The sequence below is a fragment of the Rhinopithecus bieti genome, unplaced genomic scaffold, assembly GCF_001698545.2.
Source record: "Rhinopithecus bieti isolate Rb0 unplaced genomic scaffold, ASM169854v2 scaffold_2574, whole genome shotgun sequence".
NCBI lineage: Eukaryota > Metazoa > Chordata > Mammalia > Primates > Cercopithecidae > Rhinopithecus > Rhinopithecus bieti.
Window position 1 is genome coordinate 5,060,147 of NW_016804493.1, and position 25,672 is coordinate 5,085,818.

A 25,672-nucleotide genomic window follows, 5' to 3' on the forward strand; every position below is an offset into this window, starting at 1 on the left:
ATTAGCCAGGATGGTCTCGATCTCCTGACCTCGTGATCCGCCCGTCTCGGCCTCCCAAAGTGCTGGGATTACAGGCTTGAGCCACCGCTCCCGGCAGGAACCCATTTTATTAACTATTTTGTTAATGTAGAAAGAAAAAGTTAAAACTCTTCATAATGCCTTTCTGAATAGGAACAATAAACTTTTCAAAACACTCTACATCTTTTATTTATTTTTTTATTTTATTATTATTTTTTTTGAGACGGAGTCTCGCTCTGTCGCCCGGGCTGGAGTGCAGTGGCCGGATCTCAGCTCACTGCAAGCTCCGCCTCCCGGGTTTAGGCCATTCTCCTGCCTCAGCCTCCCGAGTAGCTGGGACTACAGACGCCCGCCACCTCGCCCGGCTAGCTTTTTGTATTTTTTAGTAGAGACGGGGTTTCACTGGGTTAGCCAGGATGGTCTTGATCTCCTGACCTCGTGATCCGCCCGTCTCGGCCTCCCAAAGTGCTGGGATTACAGGCTTGAGCCACCGCGCCCGGCCCACTCTACATCTTTTAAATAATAATTTTATTTAAAGTTTCTAATGAAAATATAAAAATTTCTTTCATTTTGCATTTTTTTTTTTTAAAATAGAAATAGGAGCCTCTGTATCTTGCCCAGGTGGTCTTGAACTCCTGGGTTCAAGCGATTCTCCTGGTGCAGCCTCCCAAAGTGCTGGGATTACAGGCCTGAGCCACTGTGCCTGGCCTAAAAAATATACATATATGGCCAGGCGTGGTGGCTCACACCTGTAATCCCACCACTTTGGGAGGTTGAGGTGGGCAGATCACCTGAGGTCAGGAGTTTGAGACCAGTCTGGCCAACATGGTGAAACCCTGTCTCTACTAAAGATACAAAAATTAGCCGGCTGTGGTGGTGTGCACCTATAATCCCGGCTACTTGGGAGGCTGAGGCAGGAGAATTGCTTAAATCTGGGAGGCAGAGGTTGCAGTGAGCCAAGATTTCACTACTGTACTGGGACTATAGGCACCTGCCACCACGCCCAGCTAATTTTTCATATTTTTTAGTAGAGATGGGGTTTCACCGTGCCAGCCAGGATGGTCTCCATCTCCTGACCCCGTGATCCACCTGCCTCGGCCTCCCAAAGTGCTGGGATTACAGGCGTGAGCCACTGCGCCCGGCCAGCCTCAACCTTATGGTATCAAGTGATCTTCCCACCTCAGTCTCCTGAGTAGCTGCGAATGCAGGTGCACACCACCAGGCCCTGCAATTTTTTGTGTGTTTTTCTGTAGAGATGGGGCTTTTACCGTGTTGCTCAGGCTGGTCTCAGACTCCTGAGCTCAAGTGATCCTCCCACCTTGGCCTAAAAATGTAAATTTTTTTTATTTTTGAGACGGAGTCTCACTCTGTTGCCCAGGCTAGAGTGCAGTGGCGTGATCTTGGCTTGCTGCCACCTCTGCTTCCTGGGTTCAAGTGCTTCTCCTGCCTCCTGAGTAGCTGGGATTACAGGTGTGCCCCACCACACCTGGCTAATTTTTATATTTTTAGTAAAGATAGGGTTTCGCCATATTGACCAGGCTGGTCTCGAACTGGTCTCGAACTCCTTACCTGAAGTGATCTGTCTGCCTCAGCCTCCCAAAGTGCTGCATTACAGATGTGAGCCATTACACCTGGTCTGAAAATAATTTTTAAAAATTAAAACTTTTAGATTTTTTGGCTGGGTGTGGGCTCATGCCTGTAATCCTAGCACTTTGGGAGGCCAAGGCAGGTGGATCACCTGAGGTCAGGAGTTTGAGACCAGCCTGGCCAACATGGTGAAACCCCGTCTCTACTAAAATACAAAATTAGCTAGGCGTGGTGGCGGGTGCCTGTAATTCCAGCTACTTGGGAGGCTGAGGCAGGAGAGTCACTTGAACCTGGGAGGCGGAGGTTACAGCGAGCCGAGAGCGCACCATTGCACTCCAGCCTGGGCAACAAGAGCGAAACTCTGTCTCAAAAAAAAAAGAAGACTTAGATTTTTCAGAGGAATACCCCAGTCTGAAGTGTGAAAGTGTTTTTTATAGATTATAGAAGTGCCATTTACTTTATAAAACAATGCTTTGGGATATTCCTGTCACTAATTAATAATGAAGAACCTGTGCTGCTTGGCAACTACTGTGAAGTGGTTCCTGGCATCAACGAGTGTTAGCACCATAAGAACACTTAGGCCGGGCACGGTGGCGCACGCCTGTAATCCCACCACTTTGGGAGGCCAAGGCAGGCGGATCACCTGAGGTCAGGAGTCGAGACCAGCCTGGCTATCATGGTGAAGGCCTGTTTCTACTAAAAATACAAAAAACGTTAACCGGGCATGGTGGCGCGTGCCTGTAATCCCAGCTACTCTGGAGGCTGAGGCAGAAGAATCGCTTGAAGCTTGGCCGGGCGCGGTGGCTCAAGCCTGTAATCCCAGCATTTTGGGAGGCCGAGACGGGCGGATGACGAGGTCAGGAGATCGAGACCATACTGGCTAACATGGTGAAACCCCGTCTCTACTAAAAAATACAAAAAAAAAAAAAAAAAAAAAAGAATCGCTTGAAGCTGGGAGGCGGAGGTTGCAGTGAGCCGTGATCGTGCCACTGCACTCCAGCCTGGGTGACAAGAGCAAGACTCTGTCTCCAAAAAAAAACAAAAAAAAAAACCACGCACACACACACAAATACACAAGTAAGAGGTAATCTTCCAGAGCAATACTGTTTTGTAGACCTTCTAGTGATGATGGAAATGGGGCTAGTGTGTGACAGATGTATTTTCAATTTTATGACATTTTAATTGCCATTTAAATAGTCGCTGTGGCTAGTGGCTACGATATTGGAAAGTACAGTTCGGAGTACTGAGAAGTGTGGAGATTAGTTTTCACTCTCAAGGAAAGGTAATATGCTGGAATGTGCAATTACAAGGCTAACCTAATGATATGTGCAAAAGCGCTGCAGTGGATGGCTCCTGTGTTGAAGAGAAGAACCGCAGACGCACGGTAGCTGCCTACTTCGTGTCTCCACTTCAGGATCTGCGAGAAAATCGAGCTCTGTATGTCCAAAGCAGCTGAACATACTTGGAGAAAACTCTTCCTGCACGCTAGCGTTTCCCTCTTCCATTTTATCTTCCGTATAGCCAGAGTGACTTTTTTTTTTTTAAATCCAGGTTTATGCAGGTATAATTGTAGAGGCTGTTGGGTTTTGATAAATGGATGTAGTCATGTAACCACTGCTGTAATCATGATGTAGAATGTTTCCATCACTCCAAAGAGTTCCTTGGTGCCTCTGTGTACTCAGTCTCCCCCCCTTATCTCTGGCAGCTGCTGATGGGATTTCTGTAACAAATGAAATCATGTGATATGATGTGTAGCCTTTTGAATCTGGCTCTCCTTTTTGGTTTGTTTTGTTTTTTGAAGGGACAGAATCTTCCTCAGTTGCCCAGGCTGGAGTGCAGTTGCACAGTTCTTGCTCAGTGCAGCCTCCAGCTCTTAGGCTCAAGTGTCCTCCCATCTCAGCCTCCTGAATAACTGGGATGACAGGCATGTGCCACCAGGCCTAGCTCTTTTTTTTTTTTTTTTCTGAGATGGAGTCTCGCTCTGTCGCCAGGCTGGAGTACAGTGGCATGATCTTGGCTCACTGCAACCTCTGCCTCCTGGGTTCAAGCGATTCTCTGCCTCAGCCTCCCGAGTAGCTGGGATTACAGGTGCCCACCACCATGCCCGGCTAATGTTTGTATTTTTAGTAGAGACGGGGTTTCACTGACTTTTCCAGGCTGGTCTTGAACTCCTGACCTTGTGATCCACCCACTTTAGCCTCCCGAAGTGCTGGGATTACAGGCGTGAGCCACTGTGCCTGGCCAGGCCTGGCTAATTTTTAGAAAATTTTTATGGGGGTGGGATCTGGCTCTTCATGCCCAGGCTGGTCTTGAACTCCTGACCTCACACAGCCCTCCCACCTTGGCCTTCCAAAGTTTTGGGATTACAGGCATGAGCTACTACCCGACCTGGCTTCTTTTGCTTAGCCTAGTGCTTTTTTTTTTTTTTTTTTTTTTTGAGACGGAGTCTCGCTCTGTCACCCAGGCTGGAGTGCAGTGGCCAGATCTCAGCTCACTGCAAGCTCCGCTTCCCGGGCTCACGCCATTCTCCTGCCTCAGCCTCCCGAGTAGCTGGGACTACAGGCGCCTGCCACCTCGCCCGGTTAGTTTTTTTTTGTAGTTTTAGTAGAGACAGGGTTTCACCGTGTTAGCCAGGATGGTCTTGATCTCCTGACCTCGTGATCCGCCCGTCTCGGCCTCCCAAAGTGCTGGGATTACAGGCTTGAGCCACCGCACCCGGCCTAGCCTAGTGCTTTTGAGATTCATTCTTGTTGTTGAACCTATCAGTTAGTCCATTCCTTCTCCTTGCTGAGTAGTGTTCCAGTGTATAGAGAGACTGCAATTTGTGTATTCATTCACCTGTTTATGGGCATTTAGTTTTTTTCCAGTTTTTAGTGACTGAAGAAAGCTGCTATAAGTAGATAAGTATCAAGGCCAATTTTTTAAATATACATTTTCGTATCCTCCTCAAAGAAGATCCTTCAGTGGCATTCTATTGCACTGGAAATAAAATATAAATTCCTTATTTTGGACTATTTTGTGTCCTGGTCTTTGCATGCTTCTCAGATTATTTCTTGTATCACATTGCTCCTATTTATTTCACTTTTCTTCTACCACAGTGTAAGCTGTGGGAGGATGGAGACCTTGTATTTTTGGCTCCTGTGTTCCTGCTGCCTAGAATAGTACTTAGGATGGAGCAGGTGCTCAACAAATATTTGTTGAATGAATAAATTTTAAAAACCAATGATGTCAGCTGTTCATGGTGGCTCACACCTGTAACCCCAGCACTTTGGGAGGCCGAGGCCAGTGGATCACCTGAGATCAGGAGTTCAAGACCAGCCTGGCCAACATGGTGAAACTGTGTCTCTATTAAAAATACAAAAAATTTGCTGGGTGTGGTGGTGGTCACCTGTAGTCCCAGTTGCTTGGGGAGCTGAGGCAAGAGAGTCGCTTGAACCCAGGAGGCAGAGGTTGCAGTAAGCTGAGATTGTGCCACTGCACTCCAGCCTGGGTGACAGAGAGAGACTGTCTCCAAAAAAAAAAAAAAAAAATTATGATTATGTCTGTCAACCAAGAATTCTAGCAGGATTAGGAAAAGTATTTAGGTGTCTATCTACAGTTTTCTTTTGGGTTTTTTTTGAACAGGAGTTTCACTCTTGTCCGCTCCACGGCTGGAGTGCAGTGGCTCCATCTCGGCTCACCACATCCTCTGCCTCCTGGGTTCAAGCGATTCTCCTGCCTCAGCCTCCTGAGTAGCTGGGATTACAGGTGCGTGCCGTCACACCCGGCTAATTTTTTGTATTTTTAGTAGAGACTGGGTTTCGCCATGTTGGGCAGGCTGGTCTCGAACTCCTGACCTCAGGTGATCTACCTCCCTCGGCCTCCCAAAGTGCTGGGATTACAGGTGTGAGCCATTGCGCCTGGCTTTCCTAGTTTTCAATGACTTTGACAGTTTTAAGGAGTACCAGTCAGGTGTTTTGTAGAATGTTCCTCAGTTGGGGTTTGTTTGATGTTTTCCCATGAGTAGATCAAGATTATAGATTTTGGGATGAAGATCCTGGAGATAAAGTGCCCAGTCTTACCACACCATGTCAGGGGTTATGAATATGACGTGTCACTGCTGGTGTTATCTTGAGCACCTGGCCGAGGTAGTGTTTGTCAGGTTTCTCTACTGTAAACAGACTCTTTTTGCCCTTTTTCTGTCTTTGGAAGACAGTCTCCAAATGTAGCCCGTACTTGACGAGTGGGGAGTTAATCTCTCTTATTTATTTACTTATTCAGTCATTTGTTTATATCAGTATGAACTTACAGAAATTTATTTTATACTTCGTATTATAATCCAGTATAACTTAATTTTGTTACTGAAATTGTTCCAGCTTTTACCATCGGGAGCTTTTTCAGTTGGCTCTTGTATTCCTTTGACACCTTCATCATTGTCGTTTTGTTTAGTTTTTACTTTCTGGCATTGTACAATGCTCAACTTTGATCTTATATATTTCCTGCCCCAGTCCTAAAAGCCATTTCTCTAAGGAGCCCTGGTTCCTTTTATTGGGGAATATTAGAAATCAAGGCCCGTGTGGTGGCTTACTCCTGTAATCCCAGCTGCTCGGGAGGCTGAGGCAGGAGAATCGCTCGAACCAGGGAGGCAGAGGTTGCAGTGAGCCGAGATCGTGCTACTGCACTCCAGCCTGGGCGACAGATTGAGACTCTGTCTCCGTAAAAAACAACAAAAACAAAAAGTAGTGTAAAGTAGTATTCCATTGTATGAATGTGCCACAACTGATTTGTTCCTCTTATTAAACATTTGGGTTATTTTCTATTTTAAATCATAGGTGATGATTCTATGAACATGGTATTTATATAGGAGTATATTTGCTGGATGATGAGGTGTGTATACTCTTTTTTTTGAGACAGAGTTTTGCTGTGTTGCCGCAGCTGGAGTGCAGTGGCCTGATCTCAGCTCACTGTAACCTCCGTTCTCAGGTTCAAGCAATTCTTCTGCCTCAGCCTCCCAAGTAGCTGGGACTACAGGCATGTGCCACCATGCCTGGCTAATTTTTTGTATTGTTGGTAGAGATGAGATTTTAGTAGAGATGGGGTTTTGGCATGTCTCCCAGGCTAGTTACAAACTCCTAAGCTCGTGCAATCCCCCCACCTCAGCCTCCCTAAGTGCTAGGATTACAGGCCTGAGCCACCACGCCCAGCCAGGATGTGTATATTCTTTAGCCTTATCAAAAAATGTAAAGTTGTTTTCCAAAGTGGTTGAAATTTTACACTCCCAGCAGCAATGCTTGAAGAGTTCCCGTTGGTCTGTATCCTCACCAACACTTGATGCTATCTGACTTTACATTTCTTATCTTCTCATCAGATGTTTATTCGGAGTCTACTGTATGTTAGGCACCATAAATAAAGCAGTAAACAAAACAGAATTTCTTGCCCACATTAAACTCTTGTTCTTATATTGTACTGATTTTTCACGTATCTGGTAAATGGCCTGTCATTTTTTAGTTTAATTTGTATTTCTCTGATTACTGATGAAGGTGAATGTTTTTTTTTTTTTTAAGACACAGTCTTGCTCTGTCACCCAGCCTGGAGTACAAGTGATTCTTGCACCTCAGCCTCCCAAGTAGCTGGGATTACAGGCACATACCACCATGCCCGGCTAATTTTTTATATTTTTAGTTGAGATGGACTTTCAGCATGTTGGCCAGGCTGGTCTCAAACTCCTGACCTAAAGTGATCCACCTGTCTCGTTCTCCCAAAGTGCTGGGATTACAGGCGTGAGTCACTGTGCCCAAGGGAATATTTTTTATATGTATCATTGGCAATATATTTTTTTTTCTTTGAGACAGAGTATCACTGTGTCCCCCAGCCTGGAGTGCAGTGGCACGATCTCGGCTCACTGCAACCTCTGCCTCTCAGGTTCAAGCATTTCTCATATCTCAGCCTGTGAAGTAGCTGGGATTACAGGCACATGCCACCACACCCAGACAATTTGTGTTTCTTCTATGAAATACCTGTTTATGTCTTGTGCCCTTTTAAAAATATCATTGTCTTTTTTTTTTTTTCTTTTGAGACGGAGTCTCGCTGTGTGGCCCAGGCTGGAGTGCAGTGACGTGATCTCGGCTCACTGCAAGCTCTGCCTCCTGCGTTCGTGCCATTCTCCTGCCTCAGCCTCCCGAGTAGCTGGGACTACAGGTGCCCGCCCCCATGCCCAGCTAATTTTTTTTTTTTTGTATTTTAGTAGAGACGGGGTTTCACCATGTTAACCAGGATGGTCTGGATCTCCTGACCTCGTGATCCGCCTGCCTCGGCCTCCCAGAGTGCTGGGATTACAGGTGTGAGCCACCGCGCCTAGCAGCATTGTCTCTTTCTTATAGATTAAGAAGAGTGTAAACATTCTTCTGGATTCTAGTTCTGTATGGTTATATGTGTTGTAAATCCATTCTCCCAGGTTGTAGCTTGCCTTTTCATTCTTTTTATGGTATTTAAAATTTTTTTTTAATTTAATTTTTTTTTTTGAGATGCGGTCTCGCTATTACTGTGGCTGGAGTGCCTATTCACAGGCACAATCATAGCACACTGCCTCCTTGAACTCCTGGTCTCAAATGAGCCTGCTTCAGCCTCCCAAGTAACTGTGTCTATATTTGTGAGCTACCGCTCCCAGCCATGTGCTTTCTTTTGATGAACAGAACTTTAATTTTAATGCAGTTACATTTATGGATTGTACTTTTTCAGTCTTGTTGTTGTTGTTTTTGTTTTGAGACAGGGTCTCACACTGTTGCCCAGGCTGGAGTGCCATGATCTTGAATCACTGCAACCTCTGCCTCCTGGGCTCAAGTGATCCTCCTGCCTTAGCCTCTTAAGTAGTTGGGACTACAGGCACACACCACCACACTGGGCTAATGTTTGTATTTTTTGTAGAGACAAAGTTTTGCCACGTTGGCCAGGCTGGTCTCGAAGTCCTAGGCTCAAATTATCCAACCACATGGCCTCCCAAATTCTTTTTCAGTCTTCTTAAGAAAAATGTTTGGGCCGGGCTTGGTGGCTCACATCTGTAATCCCGACACTTTGGGAGGCCGAGGTGGGCAGATCACAAGGTCAGAAGATCGAGACCATCCTGGCTAACACTGTCTACTAAAAATACAACAAATTAGCCAGGTGTGGTGGGCACATGTAGTTCCAGCTACTCGGGAGGCTGAGGCAGGAGAATCGCTCGAACCCAAAAGGCAGCGGTTCAGTGAGCCGAGATTGTGCCATTGCACTCCAGCCTGAGCGACAGGGTGAGGCTGCATCCCAAAAGAAAAAAAAGAAAAGAAAAAAAAGAAAAACGTTCATATCCTAGGTTCATAAAGATATACCCTAATATTTTCTGTTACCTTGAAATTGAAAATGAATCATCTTAGCAGAAAGTATACTTTTCTGCTGACCTAATAATGGTTGGTGATTTATTAGTCTCAGTATTACAACAGCTTTTCCATAAGCATAAAGATTGAGGACAGTGTTTTACTCTAATAAAAACTAAAATAAAAAAACACAGCTCAAGAAATTCTTTGGCTAGGAGCAAAATTATAAATAATTAATAATCCGTATGTTTTTCTGGAGCAATCCAACTTTGGTTCCTGCTTTTCTAGTTTCATACAATGTTCATTTTGAAAAACTATAGAGATGGAGGGGCAGAGTAGGACTTTTTGGTGTGACTATTAATATGTATACTTTGAATTATTTTTTCTTTATTAAAAAATTTATATATATGTATTTTAAAATCGAGATGGGGTCTCACTGTGTTGCCCAGGCTGGTCTCAAACTCCTGAGCTTAAGTGATCCTCCCACCTCAGCCTCCCAAAGTGCTGTGATCACAGGCATGAGCCATTGCACTTTGCCTATTTTTTTTTCTAGAAAACTTAATATCAAGATGTGGTGATGAATAGGAGGAGAGAATAGCAAAGAGATTAAGGATTTGATGCCAGACTGTGTTAAGATTTAGGTTATGCCACCTGTCTTCCATGTGATCTTGGGCAAGTTACTTCCTTTCTAAGCTTCAGTTTTTCTTTTAAAATTTTTTTTTCTTTTTTCACTTTTTTTTTTTTTGAGATGGAGTTTCACTCTTGTTGCCCAGGCTGGAGTGCAGTGGCATGATATCAGCTCAGTGCAACCTCTGCCTGCCGGGTTCTAGCAGTTCTCCTCCCTCAGCCTCCCAAGTAACTGGGATTACGCCCGCCACCACATCTGGCTAATTTTTTGTATTTTTAGTACAGATGGGGTTTCACCATGTTGGCCAGGCTAGTCTCGAATTCCTGACCTCAGGTGATCCACCCTCCTCGACCTCCCAAAGTGCTGGAATTACAGACATGAGCCACTGCGCCCAGCCCTGTGTTTTTATTTTTTATTTTTTTATTTTTTTGAGTCAAAGTCTTGCTCTGTCTCCTAGGTTGGAGTGCAGTGGTATGATCACGGCTCGCTGCATCCTCCACCTCCCGGGTTCAAGCGATTCTCCTGTCTCAGCCTCCTGAGTAGCTGGGATTACAGGTGGGTGCTGCCACACCTGGCTAATTTTTGTATTTTTAGTAGAGACGGGGTATCACCATGTTGGCCAGGCTGGTCTTGAACTCCAGACCTCAGGTGATCCGCCCACCTTGGCGTCCCAAAGTGCTGGGATTACAGGTGTGAGACTCAGCGCCCGACTGAGTTTCTTTGTTCATAAAACAAGGATAATAGTGCCTCCTTGTGTTGGGGGTTCCCCAGGCCACGCCAGGCTCAGTGACTTGCAAGGAGGATTCACGGTCGTATTTGCAGTTATGACATATTACAGCAGAAGGACACAATGCAGAATCAAAGGGAAAAGGCAAATGGCATGAGGTCAGAAGGAAACCAGGCCGAAGCTTCCCAGAGTCCGCTCACTGTAGAGGCACACAGGATATGCTTAATTCCTCCCGCATGTAACTGGAGCAATGTGTGAGAGACGTTCTGTACCAAGGAAGTTCACTAGGGACTCAGTACCCACAGTTTCTATTTGGGGCTGGTCATGTTGGCACCCTCTGCCTTAACAGGTACCAAAATTCCAGACCTTCTGAAGGAAAGCAGGCACTCATTGTAAACCACATCGTTTGTGCATGCAGTTGAGGCACAGGGAGTCTCTCTTACCAGTTAAGGAGCAGTGGAACGCTCCCAAAATCCAAGTTGTAGATACCAGCCAAGAGCTACCCTTGCAAGCAGGCTACTACCCTTGCAAGCAGGCCTTGCAAGGGTAGTAGCCTCAGGCCTGCTGTGCCAACTCTTTTCTGCAGACTACCTTGTGGACTGGCTGTGAAGATTAAATGACAGTATCAGTGTGGAGCACCTAGCATAGTGGTCAGTATATGTTAAGTGGTTGATAAATGTGAATTACTATCATTATTAAATTAGAAAACTGGCCTAAGGAAGCAAGATGCTTGGCTTGACAAAATAGCCCTCTCACCTGCCCTGTCATTTTGCAGATGAGGAGTGTGAGCCCCAGAAAGATTAGGTGATGTACCTAGTAGTATCTAGTGCATGCCATTTTAGTTTGTGGGAAAATGAGAATGTTCCCATTTAATTAAATTTCATTAGTCAATTAATTTTTTTCTTTTTTTTTGAGACGGAGTCTTGCTTTTGTCCCAGGTTAGAGTGCAGTGGCACGATCTCGGCTCACTGCAAGCTCCACCTCCTGGGTTCAAGCAATTCTCCTGCCTCAGCCTCCTCAGTAGCTGGGATTGCAGGCACCTGCCACCACGCCCAGTTAATTTTTGTATTTTTAGTAGAGACAAGGTTTCACCATGTTGGCCAGGCTGGTCTTGAACTCTTGACCTCAGGTGATCCACCTGCCTCAGCCTCCCAGAGTGCTAGGATTACAGGCGTGAGCCACCACGCCTGGCCAGTTTTTGTATTTTAGTGGAGATGGTTTCACCATGTTGGCTAGGCTGGTCTTGAACTCTTGACCTCAAGTGATCTGCCTGCCTCAGCCTCCCAGAGTGCTGGGATTACAGGTATGAGCCACTGCATCTGGCCGAATTAATTAATTTTTTATTTTGCAATCCACCATGACATTCAAAGAATGTTCTCATTTAAAAGAGAAAAGAGTTCCTGAGCAACACCCTTTTTTTTTTTTTTAGGTGGAGTCTTGCTCTGTCACCCAGGCTGGAGTGCAGTGGCGTGATCTTGGCTCACTGCAACCTCTTCCTCCCAGGTTCATGCCATTCTCCTGCCGCAGCCTCCCGAGTAGCTGGGACTACAGGTGCCCGCTACCATGCCCGGCTAATTTTTGGTATTTTTAGTAGAGACGGGTTTTCACCGTGTTAGCCAGGATGGTCTCAATTTCCTGACCTCATGATCCACTCGCCTCAGCCTCCCAAAATGCTGGGATTACAGGCATGAGCCACCGCGCCTGGCTGAGCAACACCCCTATTGCTGGGCATGTGAACCAGAGTCTCCGATAGGTAACGTGTAGTGAGTATTAGACAAGGATGGCTCAGAAACAGTATTGGGCCAAGCATGGTGGCTCACGCCTGTAATCCCGCACTTTGAGAGGTCAGGGCTGGTGGATCACTTGAGCCCAGGGGTTCGAGACCAGCCTGGGCAACAGAGTGAGACCTCATCCCTACAGAAAATGAAAAACTTAGCTGAGCATGATGGCTTGTGCTGGTGGTACCGTTTACTCAGGAGGTGAGGCTGAGGCAGGAGGATTGCTTGAGTCCAGGAGTTTGAGGCTGCAACGCCACTGCTGTCCATCTGGGGTGATAGAGACCCTCCCCCATGCCCCCCCATCTAAAAAACAAAGCAAACCAGCTTTGGCAGCAGTGTTCATACCTAATTCTTTGTTTTTTGAGATGGAGTTTCTCTCTTGTTGCTTAGGCTGGAGTGCAGTGGCGCAATCTCGGCTCACTGCAACATCCACCTCCCGGGTTCAAGCGATTCTCCTGCCTCAGCCTCCCGAGTAGCTGGGATTACAGGCATGCACCACCACGCCTGGCTAATTGTTTGTGTTTTTAGTAGAGATGGGGTTTCTCCATGTTGGTCAGGCTGGTCTCAAACTCCTGAGCTCAGATTCAGGTGATCCGCCTGCCTCAGCCTCCCAAAGTGCTGGGATTTATAGGTATGAGCCACGGTGCCTGGCCAATATCTAATTTAAATAGAAATTGGATCTTGTCCTCAGACCCTTTTAATAATCAATGGTTTTTAGTTTGTAGCTTTAGTCTGTAAAACCCTTTTTTTTTTTTTTTGAGATGAAGTCCCGCTCTGTCACCCAGGCTAGAATGCGGGGGCTCCATCTCGGCTCACTGCAAGCTCCGTCTCCCAGGTTCAAGTGAATCTTGTGCCTTAGCCTTCTGTGTAGTTGGGATTACAGGCATGTGCCACCACAGCTGGCTAATTTTTGTATTTTTAGTAGCCATGTTGGCCAGGCTGGTCTCAAACTCCTGACCTCAAGTGATCTACCTGCCTCGGCCTCCCAAAGTGCTGGGATTACAGGCATGAGCCACCATGCCCGGCCTAGATGTGAGTTTTAATCGAGTTCTGACTGCAACGCCCGTGTACATCCTTCCTGCTGCACTAGGCTGTCTCCATTTTATATCTGGAGGAAGGGCAGAATTTTTCCTCTTTTTGATAAATTGTGGTCTGTTGCTTTGGATTGCTGAAACCAAATGCTTCAGAACACAGCTGCCTTTGGAACTTGGCTCATCAATAAATTTTTTTTTTTTTTTTTTTTGAGACGGAGTCTCGCTCTGTCGCCCAGGCTGGAGTGCTGTGGCCGGATCTCAGCTCACTGCAAGCTCCGCCTCCCGGGTTCACGCCATTCTCCTGCCTCAGCCTCCCGGGTAGCTGGGACTACAGGCGCCGCCACCTCGCCCGGCTAGTTTTTGTATTTTTTAGTAGAGACGGGGTTTCACCGTGTTAGCCAGGATGGTCTCGATCTCCTGACCTCGTGATCCGCCCGTCTCGGCCTCCCAAAGTGCTGGGATTACAGGCTTGAGCCACCGCGCCCGGCACCAAGAAATTTTTTAAACAACGACAGCAGCAATTTGTGTATGTAGTCTAATAGAGTCTCATTGGTTTCTTTCATTAGCCATCAGTTAGCTTGACTTTTCCAAATTGTTAATTTTATTTTGTCCAAGAGAGTAAGAATCAAATATCACCATCAATTTTCATTTCATAAAGGGCATGTAATTCCTAAAGTGTTAAGTGTGCCAAAAGTCACCATCCTTCTTGCAGTTGTAGGAACAAAGGCTCCTAAGAAGAACTTCATTCTCTTCTGTATAAAGATGCCTGTTTTGATAGAGAGCAGTCCTGGATAATTAGTTTGTTTTCCTACAGTTGAGGAGGACTTTTCAGTATGGAAAAGCAAGAGTTTGGCTGTGTATGGTGGCACATGCCCATAACCCCAGCCACTTGGGAGGCTGAGGCCGAGGCAGGAAGATTGCTTGAGCCAGGAGTTCAACACCAGCCTGGGCAACATAGTGACTCCCCATCTCTACACAAAATTGTAAAATTAGCCAGGTGCGGTGGTGTGCACCTGTAGTCCCAGTTACTTGGGAGGCTGAGGCAGGGGAATCACTTGAGCCCAGAGGTTTGGGGTTACAGTGAGTGCCACTGCACCCCAGCCTGGGTGACAAGAGTGAGACTCTCTGAGAGAGAGGCTGGGCCCGGTGGCTCACACCTGTAATCCCTGCACTTTGGGAGGCTCAGGCAGGTGGATCACTTGAGGTCAGGAGTTCAAGACCAGCCTGGCCAACATAGTGAAACCCCACCTCTACTAAAAATACAGAAAACATTAGCCAGGCACGGTGGCAGGTGCCTGTAATCCCAGCTACTCAGGAGGCTGAGGCAGGAGAACTGCTTGAACCCAGGAGGTGGAGGTTGCAGTGAGCCGAGATTGCACCACTGCACTCCAGCCTGGGTGACAGAGCATAGCTCCATCTCAGAAAAATAAAAGAGAAAGAGAAAAAAGAAAAAGAAAGAAAGGCAGGAAGGAAGAAAGGAAAGGACAGGAAAGGAGGAAGGAAGGAAGGAAGAGTGATGAAAATTTTATAGTATGAAGTGTATGGGTAAGGTGCACAAATCTTTTTTTTTCTCTTTTTTTGGGACCACTGTCAGAAACTATATTTTGTTCATCACATTATTCTAATAGAATGTCTCACACGGCAGGCAGTGAGCTATTGAAGTTCATTATCCTAGGAGGTATTAATGAAACAAATGAACTTTAAAAGTTCAGATAAACTCATGGGTGATAAATTATTAAGGGGAATCATCAAGAGAAACCACCAAAAATATTCTCAGAGACGTCAAGGAACACCTTGGCACATTGTGAGCTGGAAGGACCCTGATTTTGACCTGGTTCTGACCTACCATCTTTTTTTTGGCTTTTTTTGAGACAGGGTCTTGCTTAGTCATTCAGCCAGGAGTGCAGTGGTATGAACATGGCTCACTGCAGCCTTACCCTCTCGGGCTTAAGTGATCCTCCCCTCTCAGCCCCCCAAATAGCTGGGACTACAAGTGAGCGACACCCTTCCTGGCTAATGTTTTTTTTTTTTTTTTTTGAGACGGAGTCTCGCTCTGTCACCCAGGCTCGAGTGCAGTGGTGCAATCTCTGCTCACTGCATGCTCCACCTCCTGGGTTCACGCCATTCTCCTGTCTCAGTCTCCCAAGTAGCTGGGAAGTAGCTGGGACTGCAGGCGTCCGCCACCACGCCCGGCTAATTTTTGTATTTTTAGTAGAGACGGGGTTTTACTTTGTTAGCCAGGATGGTCTCGATCTCCTGACCTCGTGATCTGCCTGCCTCGGCTTCCCAAAGTGCTGGGATTACAGGTGTGAACCGCTGCGCCCAGCCTTATTTGTTTTTAAGTGATGTGGTTTCACCATGTTTTCCAGGCTGGGCTCGAACTTCTGGGCTCCAAGCGATCCTCTTGCCTTGGCTTCCCAGAGTCCTGGGATTATAGGTGTGTACCACAACGCCCAGTCGCAACCATCTTTCATACTACAGATTTTTACAGAGCACCTCTGTGTACAAAGCACCTTGCTGGGTGCTCTGGGAGAAATGAAACAGACTGTGCTCAGCAGGGGCTCATCAGCTAGTAGGAGAAGAAAAATGTGTATGGCAATAACTAAACACAAAGCAAGTTTTGGCAAGTTCTGTGACAGAGGGGCAGAGAAAGTGCTTCTGGAAAAGGTGGAACCTTCTTAGAGGTCCCTGGGAGAGCTTCTTAGAGGAGGTATATCTTGGGACTTAGAAGATAAATAGAATTAAGTGAAATGACAAATCTGTAGGTATCACATTGCCTGCCTTTTAGTTATACTACAAGTCTGTGGTAACTCAAACAGCATGGTACTGCTATAAAACTAGACATATAGATCAATGGAACAGAATAAAGAACACAGAAATAAAGCTACATGCCTACAACCACCTGATCTTTGACAAAGTCGACAAAAATTAACAATGGGGAAAGGAGTTCTAGACCAGCCTGGGCAACATGGTGAAATCCCATCTCTACCAAAATTAGAAAAAACTAGCTGGGTGTGGCATGCACAGGTGGTCCCAGCTGTTTGGGAGGCTGAGGTGAGAGGATCACTTGAACCCAGGAGGCGGAGGTTGCAGTGAGCTGAGACTGAGCCACTGTTCTCCAGCCTGGGCAAAAAATTGAGACCCTGTCTCAAGCAAACCCCCTAAAATCCCACAAAAATTCATTGGGGATGGTGCTGTGCGCTCGGGAAGTATCATTTGAATCTGGGAGCTTGAGGCTGCAGTGAGCTGAGATCATGCCGTTGTGCTCCAGCCTGTGTGACAGAGTCTCACGTACACACACAAAAGTTTATTGCAAATTGACCATTTGTGTGTCTTTATTTGGTACAAAATTATGTTATGATTTATGAATATAATGTAGGGTAATCAGGCAAATTAACATATTTAGGAACAACTACTTTTAAACATTTTGATATACTTCCTTCAGTGTTTTTCTTTCTTTTTTTATTTTTTTGAGACCAACTCTCCCTCTGTCACCCAGGCTGGAGTGCAGTGGTATGAATTCAGCTCACTGTAACCTCTGCCTCCTGCGTTCATGGGATTCTTCTGCCTCTGCCTCCCGAGTAGCTGGGATTACAGGTACGTCACCACACCCAGCTAATTTTTGTATTTTTAGTAGAGACAGGGTTTCACCATGTTGGCCAGGCTGGTGTTGAACTGGCCTCAAGTGATCCACCTGCCTCGGCCTCCTAAAGGGCTGGGATTACAGGTGTGAGCCTCCGTGCCTGGCCCCTTCAGTGTTTTTCTTAAACATATATGTATAGGACCAGGCGTGGTGGTGCACGCCTGTAATCACAGCACTTTGGGAGGCTGAGGCGGTGATCACCTTAGGTCAGGAGTTCGAGACCAGCCTGGGAAACATGGTGAAACCCTGTCTGTACTAAAAATACAAAATGAACCGGGTGTGGTGTCACATGCCTGTAATTGCAGCTACTTGGGAGGCTGAGGCAGGAGAATCTCTTGAACCCGGGAGGTGGAGGTTGCAGTGAGCTGAGATAATGCCATTGCATGCCAGCCTGGGCAACAAGAGCGAAACTCTGTCTCAAAAAACAAACAAACAAAAAAACAGGCCGGGTGCAGTGACTCACACCTATAATCCCAGTACTTTGGGAGGCTGAGGCGGGTGGATCACGAGGTCAGGAGATCGAGACCATCCTGGCTAAGACGGTGAAACCCTGTCTCTACTAAAAATACAAAAAATTAGCCAGGCATGGTGGCGGGCACCTGTAGTCCCAGCTACTCTGGAGGCTGAAGCAGGAAAATGGTGTGAACCCGGGTGGCGGAGGTTGCAGTGAGCCAAGATTGTGCCACTGCACTCCAGCCTGGATGACAGAGCAAGACTCCATCTCAAAAAACAAAACAAACTATATATACATATATATAATATATATTAATATATAAAATATGAGTAATATATGAGATATATAATATATAATTATATATATATAAATATATAAGTAGCCAATTTAAATTTAAGTCTGTAAGAGGATATAAAATGCCACTTGACATCGCTAACCTGTCTTTAATCTGCAGCAGGCACCTTTCTTCAGACTGCTGGGAAATTCTATCTCCGTCATTGCAGGGCTTCCCCTCCTCACTTGCAGTGGATCATACAAAAATCCCACAGTCCTGTAGTTCTTGACGCATGTCTAGAATTCCCCACCTGGTGTGCTGAGGGTGGACAGGAATTGGATTGCAGACTCCTTTCCCCCACAAAGCACTCACTTTCTCTGATGAGGTAGTTTTCACTTCCCCGTCTCAGTGTTCCCTTTCTCCATGCCTTCTTTGGGACAGCTTAGTATAACCTTCCTCAGTGTGCTCCTGCAAACACGGTGGTAACCTGTTTTTTCTCGGGTAGGGGTGGGGAAAATCACGTAGCTGGTGTATTAGTGGTGGTTTTCCTTTTTTTAAATAACTTCCCCTGATATGGTTGAGTTATGATACATTATTTGCCCTTTTTGTTTTGTTTTGTTTTTTTGAGACAGAGTCTTGCTCTGTCACCCAGGCTGGAGTGCAGTGGCAAGATCTCAGCTCACTGCATGCAACCTCCACCTCCTGGGTTCAAGCGATCCTCCTACCTCAGCCTCCCAAGCAGCTGGGACTACAGGTGCATGCTCCATCACGCCTGGCTAATTTTTGTATATTTGGTAGAAATGGGTTTTCACCACGTTGGCCAGGCTGGTGTTGAACTCCTGACCTCAGGTGGTCCACCTGCCTCGGCCTCCCAAAGTGCTGGGATTACAGGTGTGAGCCACTGCGCCCAGCCCAGATTTAGCATCTTAAAACAACGTGCATTTATTAGCTCACAGTTCTGTAGGTCAGAAGTCCAGGCACTCTCAGCTCCTATATGCTCTCTCAGGTCCTTGCCGTGTCCTGTGATTGCATCCAGCAATGAAAATCTTCATGTTGAATCTCTCATTCTTTTAATCTCTGACTTCCTGTCTCTGACATCTAGATGTAGATTTAAAGGGCTGATGAGACTCAGTTTCTCAATCTCCCTGTCCTCTAACTTTTCATCATCCCAAATAGGAGCTCTGTACCTATTAAACAGTAACTCCCCATTCTCTACTTCCCCTAGACCTTGGCAACCTCCATTCTACTTTTTATTTCTATGAATTCATCTGCTTTAGGTGGAGTCATATAATATTTGTCCTTTTGCATCTGGGATACTCCACTTAGCATGTTTCCAAGCTTCATCCATGTTATAGCATGTATCAGAATTTCCTTCCCTTTTAAGGCTAAATAATATTCCATTATATGTCTATACCACATTTTGTTTATCTGTTCCTCCACTGGTGGTTATTTGTGGATATTTGAGGTCTTTTTTTTTTTTTGAGACCGAGCCTTGCTTTATTGCATAAGCTGTAGTGCAATGGCACGTCTCGGCCTACTGCAACCTCTGTCTCCTGGGGTCAAGCGATTCTCCTGCCTCAGCCTCCTGAGTAGCTGGGATTACAGGCACCTGCCACCATGCCTGGCTAATGTTTGTATTTTTTGGTAGAGATGAGGCTTCACCATGTTGGCCAGGCTGGTCTCGAACTCCTGACCTCAAGTGATTCACTGGCCTCGGCCTCCCAAAGTGCCAGGATTACAGGCATGAGCCACTGCGCCCTGCTGAGTTCTATCTTAAGGTTAACTGATTGGGAGGTTAGGGGTAAGGAGGGTAGGAGATAGAAAGGGAAGTTTTGAGATATCCCAGACGCTGTAGCCACTGCACTTGCCACTGCACTCCAGCCTGGGTGACAGTCCCTTCCCAATAGTAGCTAGATTAAAATCCTTTCTCAATAGTAGCTAGATTCGTGTTCAGTGAGTGTTGAATAGCAGGAAAAAGGTGTGTGTATACCAAGGGCCTGGAATCTGTTAGGATTCTGCCTACCACAGACTCCCCAGAAAGATTACTGAGATCTTGTTAGAGGAACCGTCTTGCCCTCCTCCTTGTCGTCTCCTTACCGTCTGTAAATTGCACAGAGGAATCCTGGAAACGGCATCTCGTTTCACTGCCTGCCTTTCCTTCTGGGCTTCTCTCTGCTTCTGACTCTGGTGCACTGAAGGATGCATATTAATCACTTTGCAACGTCTGGTGAGAGTACTCCGGCTTCTTGTCCCCAATATTACCTATGATGTTTCCTGAGGGTGAATGACCTGAGAAACCCACTAAATAAGGCCAGCGAGGGTGAGGGAAAGAATGTGCTTACCATTTGTGATTTGTGATTGTGGCAGAATGTATAAAATGGATTCTTCGTTGATATTCTCTTGGAGAGAACTTAGAGCATTTAATAACCAAACAGTGGCACAAACTATTTCATGATATTGGCATGAGAATACAGCAGGATTTGAACTTGTCCAAAGAAATTCAGGGCAATAACTGCCAGGATTAAAATAAGCCTTGTGCTCAGCCTGAATGCACATTCTTTGGACTCAGTGCCGTCTCTTGGGAGTTAGACATTGAATCCTGAAACTATGTGATAGTGCTCCCTGGGAATTGGGAGACCCGGGAAATAGAAACCAGTTAAATGCACTAGAAATTTCAGAGCGAATGTGACCTGGGCATGTCAGTATCAAGCATCTTACCTTGGATTCAGCAGGGATGGTGTTTGAATATTGCCAGCTGCCGTATGGCTTGAGGAGAAGTCCATGCCCTTTGGAAAGTCATGGATGTCTTGGGTGTGTGTGGGATGGGGGTGTCCAAGTTAGATTTCACTTGGAAGAGGTTTTTTGTGCATAGTAGCTGCTGTTTTCTCCGAGCTAATCAGCCTCCCCATGGACTCCAGGACTTCTGTCTCTTCAATTTATTTATTTTTATTTTTTGAGACGGAGTCTCACTCTGTCACCCAGGCTGGAGTGCAGTGGCTCGATCTTGACTCACTGCATCCTCCACCTCCCGGTTTCAAGCGATGCTCCTGCCTCGTCCTCCCAAGTAGCTGGTATTATAGGTGCCCACCATAACACCTGGCTAATTTTTGTATTTTTAGTAGAGACGGGATTTCACTGTGTTGGCCAAGCTGGTCTTGAACTCCTGACCTCAGGTGATCTGCCTGCCTTGGCCTCCCAAAGTGCTGGGATTACAGGCGTGAGCCACCCCGCCCAGTCTGTCTCTTCAGTTTAGAAGGTACCAGCTTGGTTATGTATAGCCTTGGTGTGGGGGTAACAGATAACAACTGCCCTGTTGTCAAAAATGAATGTGTACTTGGGAGGTTGAGGTGGGAGGATTACCTGAGACCAGGAGTTCGAATCCAGCCTGGGCAACATAGCAAGACCCTGTCTCTACAAAAAATAAAGTGAATGTGAAATTTGGTTGCGAATTAGAAGTAGGTGGGTAAAAGCATCCACTGTAGAGAACTAATGATACTTGTGAGCTGGGGACTTCTTGGGAGATAGTAAGAGCCACAGAGACCTCTGCCTTATATCCCTGGCTGGGTTTGCTGGCAGCACTGACTGTGTTCTCTCTCTCAGGCAACTGCGATGTCTGTGGACTGTCTTGGGCAGCATGCAGTGCTTTCTGGGTAAGTGAGCTTGCTGAGTTTGTCTGCCATGATTTCTAGAAACGAATTGCAAATCAGGGAGTTTCTGGGAACTTGGAAGCTATTCTTCTATTTAGGATTATGATCATAGGATTTAGTTCTGATGTCCTGTTTGCCTCAGGACTACTTGGAGGGATTATTTGCAGTTTATTTTAATCTCTGCCCTAATAGATAAGCAATAAAACACCTTTGAAGTTTTAGTGACTGGTAGCTTGAACTTGAAATTGCAATTTTCTGTTTGCTACAAGACTCAAGGATGTTTGCTACTATATACCTGAAGGATGTAATCTATTATGGTCAAGCAGGTGGTTCCTAGGATTGAAGGATTCTGAGTTCCAGTTTGACGGTGCCACTATGAGCCCCTGGACATTTATTCAGTTTGGCTTAACTGGACTTTGGTTTTCTCATGGAGGAATTTGATTTCATCATGAAGGAATTGAATGACATAGTTTCTGTAGTGTCTTCTGGCTCAAAAATTTTAAGACTCTGGCAATTAAGGGCCATCTCTGTTTTTGCTAATAACCCTAACATTGTACTATTGGGATAAAATGTAATAATTAAGCCAGGTGTTGCCTGTAGTTCCAGCTACTTGTGAAGCTGAGGCAGGAGGATCACTTGAGCCAAGGAGTTCAAGACCAGCCGGGTCAACATAGCAAGACTTCATCTCAAAAAAAAAATTTTTTTTTTTTTTGAGACAGAGTTTTGCTCTTGTTGCCCACGCTGGAGTGCAATGGTGCGATCTTGGCTCACTGCAACTTCTGCCTCCCGTGTTCAAGTGATTCTCCTGCCTCAACCTCCCAGGTAGCTGGGATTACAGGTGTGTGCCACCATGCCCGGCTCATTTTTTGTATTTTTAGCAGAGACAGGGTTCCACCATGTTGGCCACGCTGACCTCGAACTCCTGACCTCAGGTGATCCACCTCCTTGGCCTCCCAAAGTGTCTCCTAAAGTGCTGGGATTACAGGCATGAGCCACAGCACCTGGTGAAAATTTTTTTTTGATGGTCACGGTCCCCTTTCCCTTTCGTGTTGCTCACGATTACAGTCCTTACCTCTAGGATCCACTGTGTTTTCATTAATGTAGTTGTTTATGAACCCATTTACAAATCAATGAAAATGTTTTCTTTTCTATCAGCTTCATTACTTTATTTTGAAATTGTGTTTTAATTTACCTTTTTAAAAAACCACACAACATAGTAAACATTTAAAAAGTTCAGAAGGATATACAATGAAAAGTAAATTTCCTTCCTACCTCTGACCACCTCCCCAGAGAAAATTATTGATACCATTTTTTTGTGTGTCATACTGGGTGCCTAGATAAGGGAAAATTGGTATCTCTTTTCTGCCTGCAGCTCCCTACTCTTTTTTTTTTTTTTTTTTTCCTTGAGATGGTGTTTCGCCCTTGTTGCCCAGGCTGGAGTACAGTGGCACGATCTTGGCTCACTGCAACCTCCGCCTTCCAGTTTCAAGTGATCCTCCTCCCTCAGCCTCCCGAGTACCTGGGATTACAGACACCCACCACCACGCCCAGCTAATTTTTGTATTTTTAGTAGAGATGGGGTTTCACCATGTTGGCCAGGCTGATCTTGAACTCCTGACCTAGTGATCCACCCGGCTCGTTCTCTCAAAGCGCTGGGATTACAGGCGTGAGCCACCATGCCTGGCACACACTCTTACTATTTTTCAACATGATCTTGAAGCTTTCTATTTAATTTTCTTTCTTTTTTTTTCTGTTTTTAGAGATGGGGGTCTTGCTTTGTTGCCCAGGCTGGTCTTGAACTGCTGGACTCAAGCAATCCTCTCACCTTGGCCTCATTTCATATTTTCTTTCTCTCTCTCTCTCTCTCTCCTCTCTCTCTCTCTCTCTCTCCTCTCTCTCTCTCTTTTTCTCTCTCTCTCTCTCTCTCTTTCTCTCTCACCTTTTCTCTCTTACTTTCTTTTTCACTTTCTTTCTTTCGAGACAGGATCTCACTCCGTCGCCCAGGCTGGAGTGCAGTTGCTGATGTGATCTTGGCTCATTGCAGCCTCAACATCCCAGACTCAAGCAATCCACCTGCCTCTGCCTTGGCCTCTTGAAGTATTTTCTTTTCTTTTCTTTTTTAAAAAAGTTTAATTTAATTTTAAGTTCCAGGATATATGTGCAGGATGTGCAGGTTTGTTACGTCGGTAAACGTGTGCTATGGTGGTTTGTTGCACCTATCAACCCATCACCTAGGTATTAAGCCCCACGTGCGTAGCTATTTATCCTGATGCTCTCCCTCCCCTTCGGCCCCCAACAAGTCCCATTGTGCATTGTTCCCCTCCCTGTGTCCATGTGTTCTCACGGTTCAACTCACACTTATAAGTGAGAACATGTGGTATTTGGTTTTCTGTTCTTGTGTTAGTTTGCTAAGGATAATGGCTTCCAGCTCCATCCATGTCCCTGCAAAGGACATGATCTCATTCCTTTTTATGGGTACATAGTACTCCATGATGTATATGTACCACATTTTCTTTATCCAGTCTATCACTGGTGGGCATTTGGGTTGATTCCATGTCTTTGCTATTGTGAATAGTGCTTCACTGAACACATGCATGCATGTATCTTTATTTTTATTTGTATTTTTTTTTTGGAGATTGAGTCTCACTCTGTCACCCAGGCTGGAGTGCAGTGGCATGATGTCGGCTCACTACAACTTCTGCCTCCCGGGTTCAAGCAATTCTCCTGCCTCAACCTCCCGAGTAGCTGGGACTACAGGCACATGCTGCCAAGCCTGGCTAATTTTTTGTATTTTAGTAGAAACGGGGTTTCACCCTGTTGCCCAGGCTGGTCTTGAACTTCTGAACTCAGGCAGTCCACCCTCCTCGGCCTCCCAAAGTGCTAGTAGTGAGCCACCGTGCCCGGCCATATCTTTATAATAGAATGATTTAGATTCCTCTGGGTACATACCCAATAATGGGATTGCTGGGTCAAATGGTATTTCTGCCTTTAGGTCTTTCAGGAATCTCTCACCACTCCTATTCAACATAGTATTGAAAGTTCTGCCCAGGGCAATCAGGCAAGAGAAAGAAATAATGAATATTCAAATAGGAAGAGAGAGAGAAAAAAAGAAAAAATAAATAGAAAAAGAGGAAGTCAAACTGTCCCTGTTTGCAGATGACATGATCCTGTATCTAGGAAACCCCATTGTCTCAGCCCCAAAGTTTCTTAAGTTGATAAGCAACTTTAGCAAAATTTCAGGATACAAAATCAGTGTGCAAAAATCACAAGCATTCCTATACAACAACAATAGGCAAGCAGAGAGCCAAATCATGAATGAACTCCCATTCACAATTGTTACAAAGAGAATAAAATACCTAGGAATACAACTAACAAGGGAAGTGAAGGACCTCTTCAAGGAGAACTATAAACCACTGTACAAGGAAATCAGAAAGGACAGAAACAAAGAGAAAAACATTCCATGCTCATGGATAGGAAGAATCAATATCATGAAAATGGCCATACCTCCCAAAGTAATTTATAGATTCAGGCTGTTCCCATTAAACTACCATTCACATTCTTCACAGAATTAGAAAAAAGTATAAAATTCATATGGAAGCCAAAAAGAGCCTGTATAGCCAAGAAAATCCTAAACAAAAAGAACAAAGCTGGAGGTATCACATTACCCGACTTCAAACTATCCTACAAGCCTGCAGTAACTAAAACAGCATGGTACTGGTACAAAACAGACACATAGACCAATGGAACAGAATAGAGATATCAGAAATAAGACTGCGCATCTACAACCATCTGATCTCGATCAACCTGACAAAAACAATCAATGGGGAAAGGATTCCCTATTTAGCAAGTGGTTCTGGAAGAACTGGCTGGTCATATGCAGAAAATGGAAACTGGACCCCTTCCTTACACCTTGTAAAAAAATAAACTCAAAATGGGTTAAAGACTTACATGTAAAATCCAAAACTATAAAAACCCTAGAAGAAAATCTAGGCAGTACTATTCAAGACATAGGCATGGGCAAAGAATTTTTTTTTTTCTTGAGACGGAGTCTCGCTCTGTCACCCAGGCTGGAGTGCAGTGGTCGAATCTCGGCTCACTGCAAGCTCTGCCTCCCAGGTTTACGCCATTCTCCTGCCTCAGCCTCCCGAGTAGCTGGGACTACAGGTGCCCACCACCTTGCCTGGCTAGTTTTTTTGTATTTTTTAGTAGAGACGGGGTTTCACCGTGTTAGCCAGGATGGTCTTGATCTCCTGACCTTGTGATCCACCCGTCTTGGCCTCCCAAAGTGCTGGGATTACAGTCTTGAGCCACCGCGCCCAGCCGGCACGGGCAAAGATTTTATGACAAAAACACAAAAAGCAATCGCAACAAAAGCAAAATTGACAAATGGGATCTAATTAAACTAAAGAACTTCCCCATAGCAAAAGAAACTATCATCAGAGTGGACAGCCTACAGAATGGGAGAGAATTCTTGCAACCTATCCATCTGACAAAGGTCTAATATCCAGAATCTGCAAGGAACTTAAACAAATGTACAAGAAAAAAAAACATTAAAAA

At 45.5% G+C, this 25,672-nt stretch overlaps 1 protein-coding gene across 1 annotated transcript in view; it reads left to right on the top strand.

The window, feature by feature from the left end:
* Positions 1-25,672, top strand: part of WDR59 (WD repeat domain 59) — a 131,588-nt gene that overhangs the window by 7,126 nt on the left and 98,790 nt on the right. Inside the window, exon 2 of the mRNA XM_017868616.1 lies at positions 21,069-21,118. Within this exon, the coding sequence (XP_017724105.1) occupies positions 21,069-21,118 (50 nt within the window). The remainder of the gene's footprint in view (positions 1-21,068; positions 21,119-25,672) is intronic.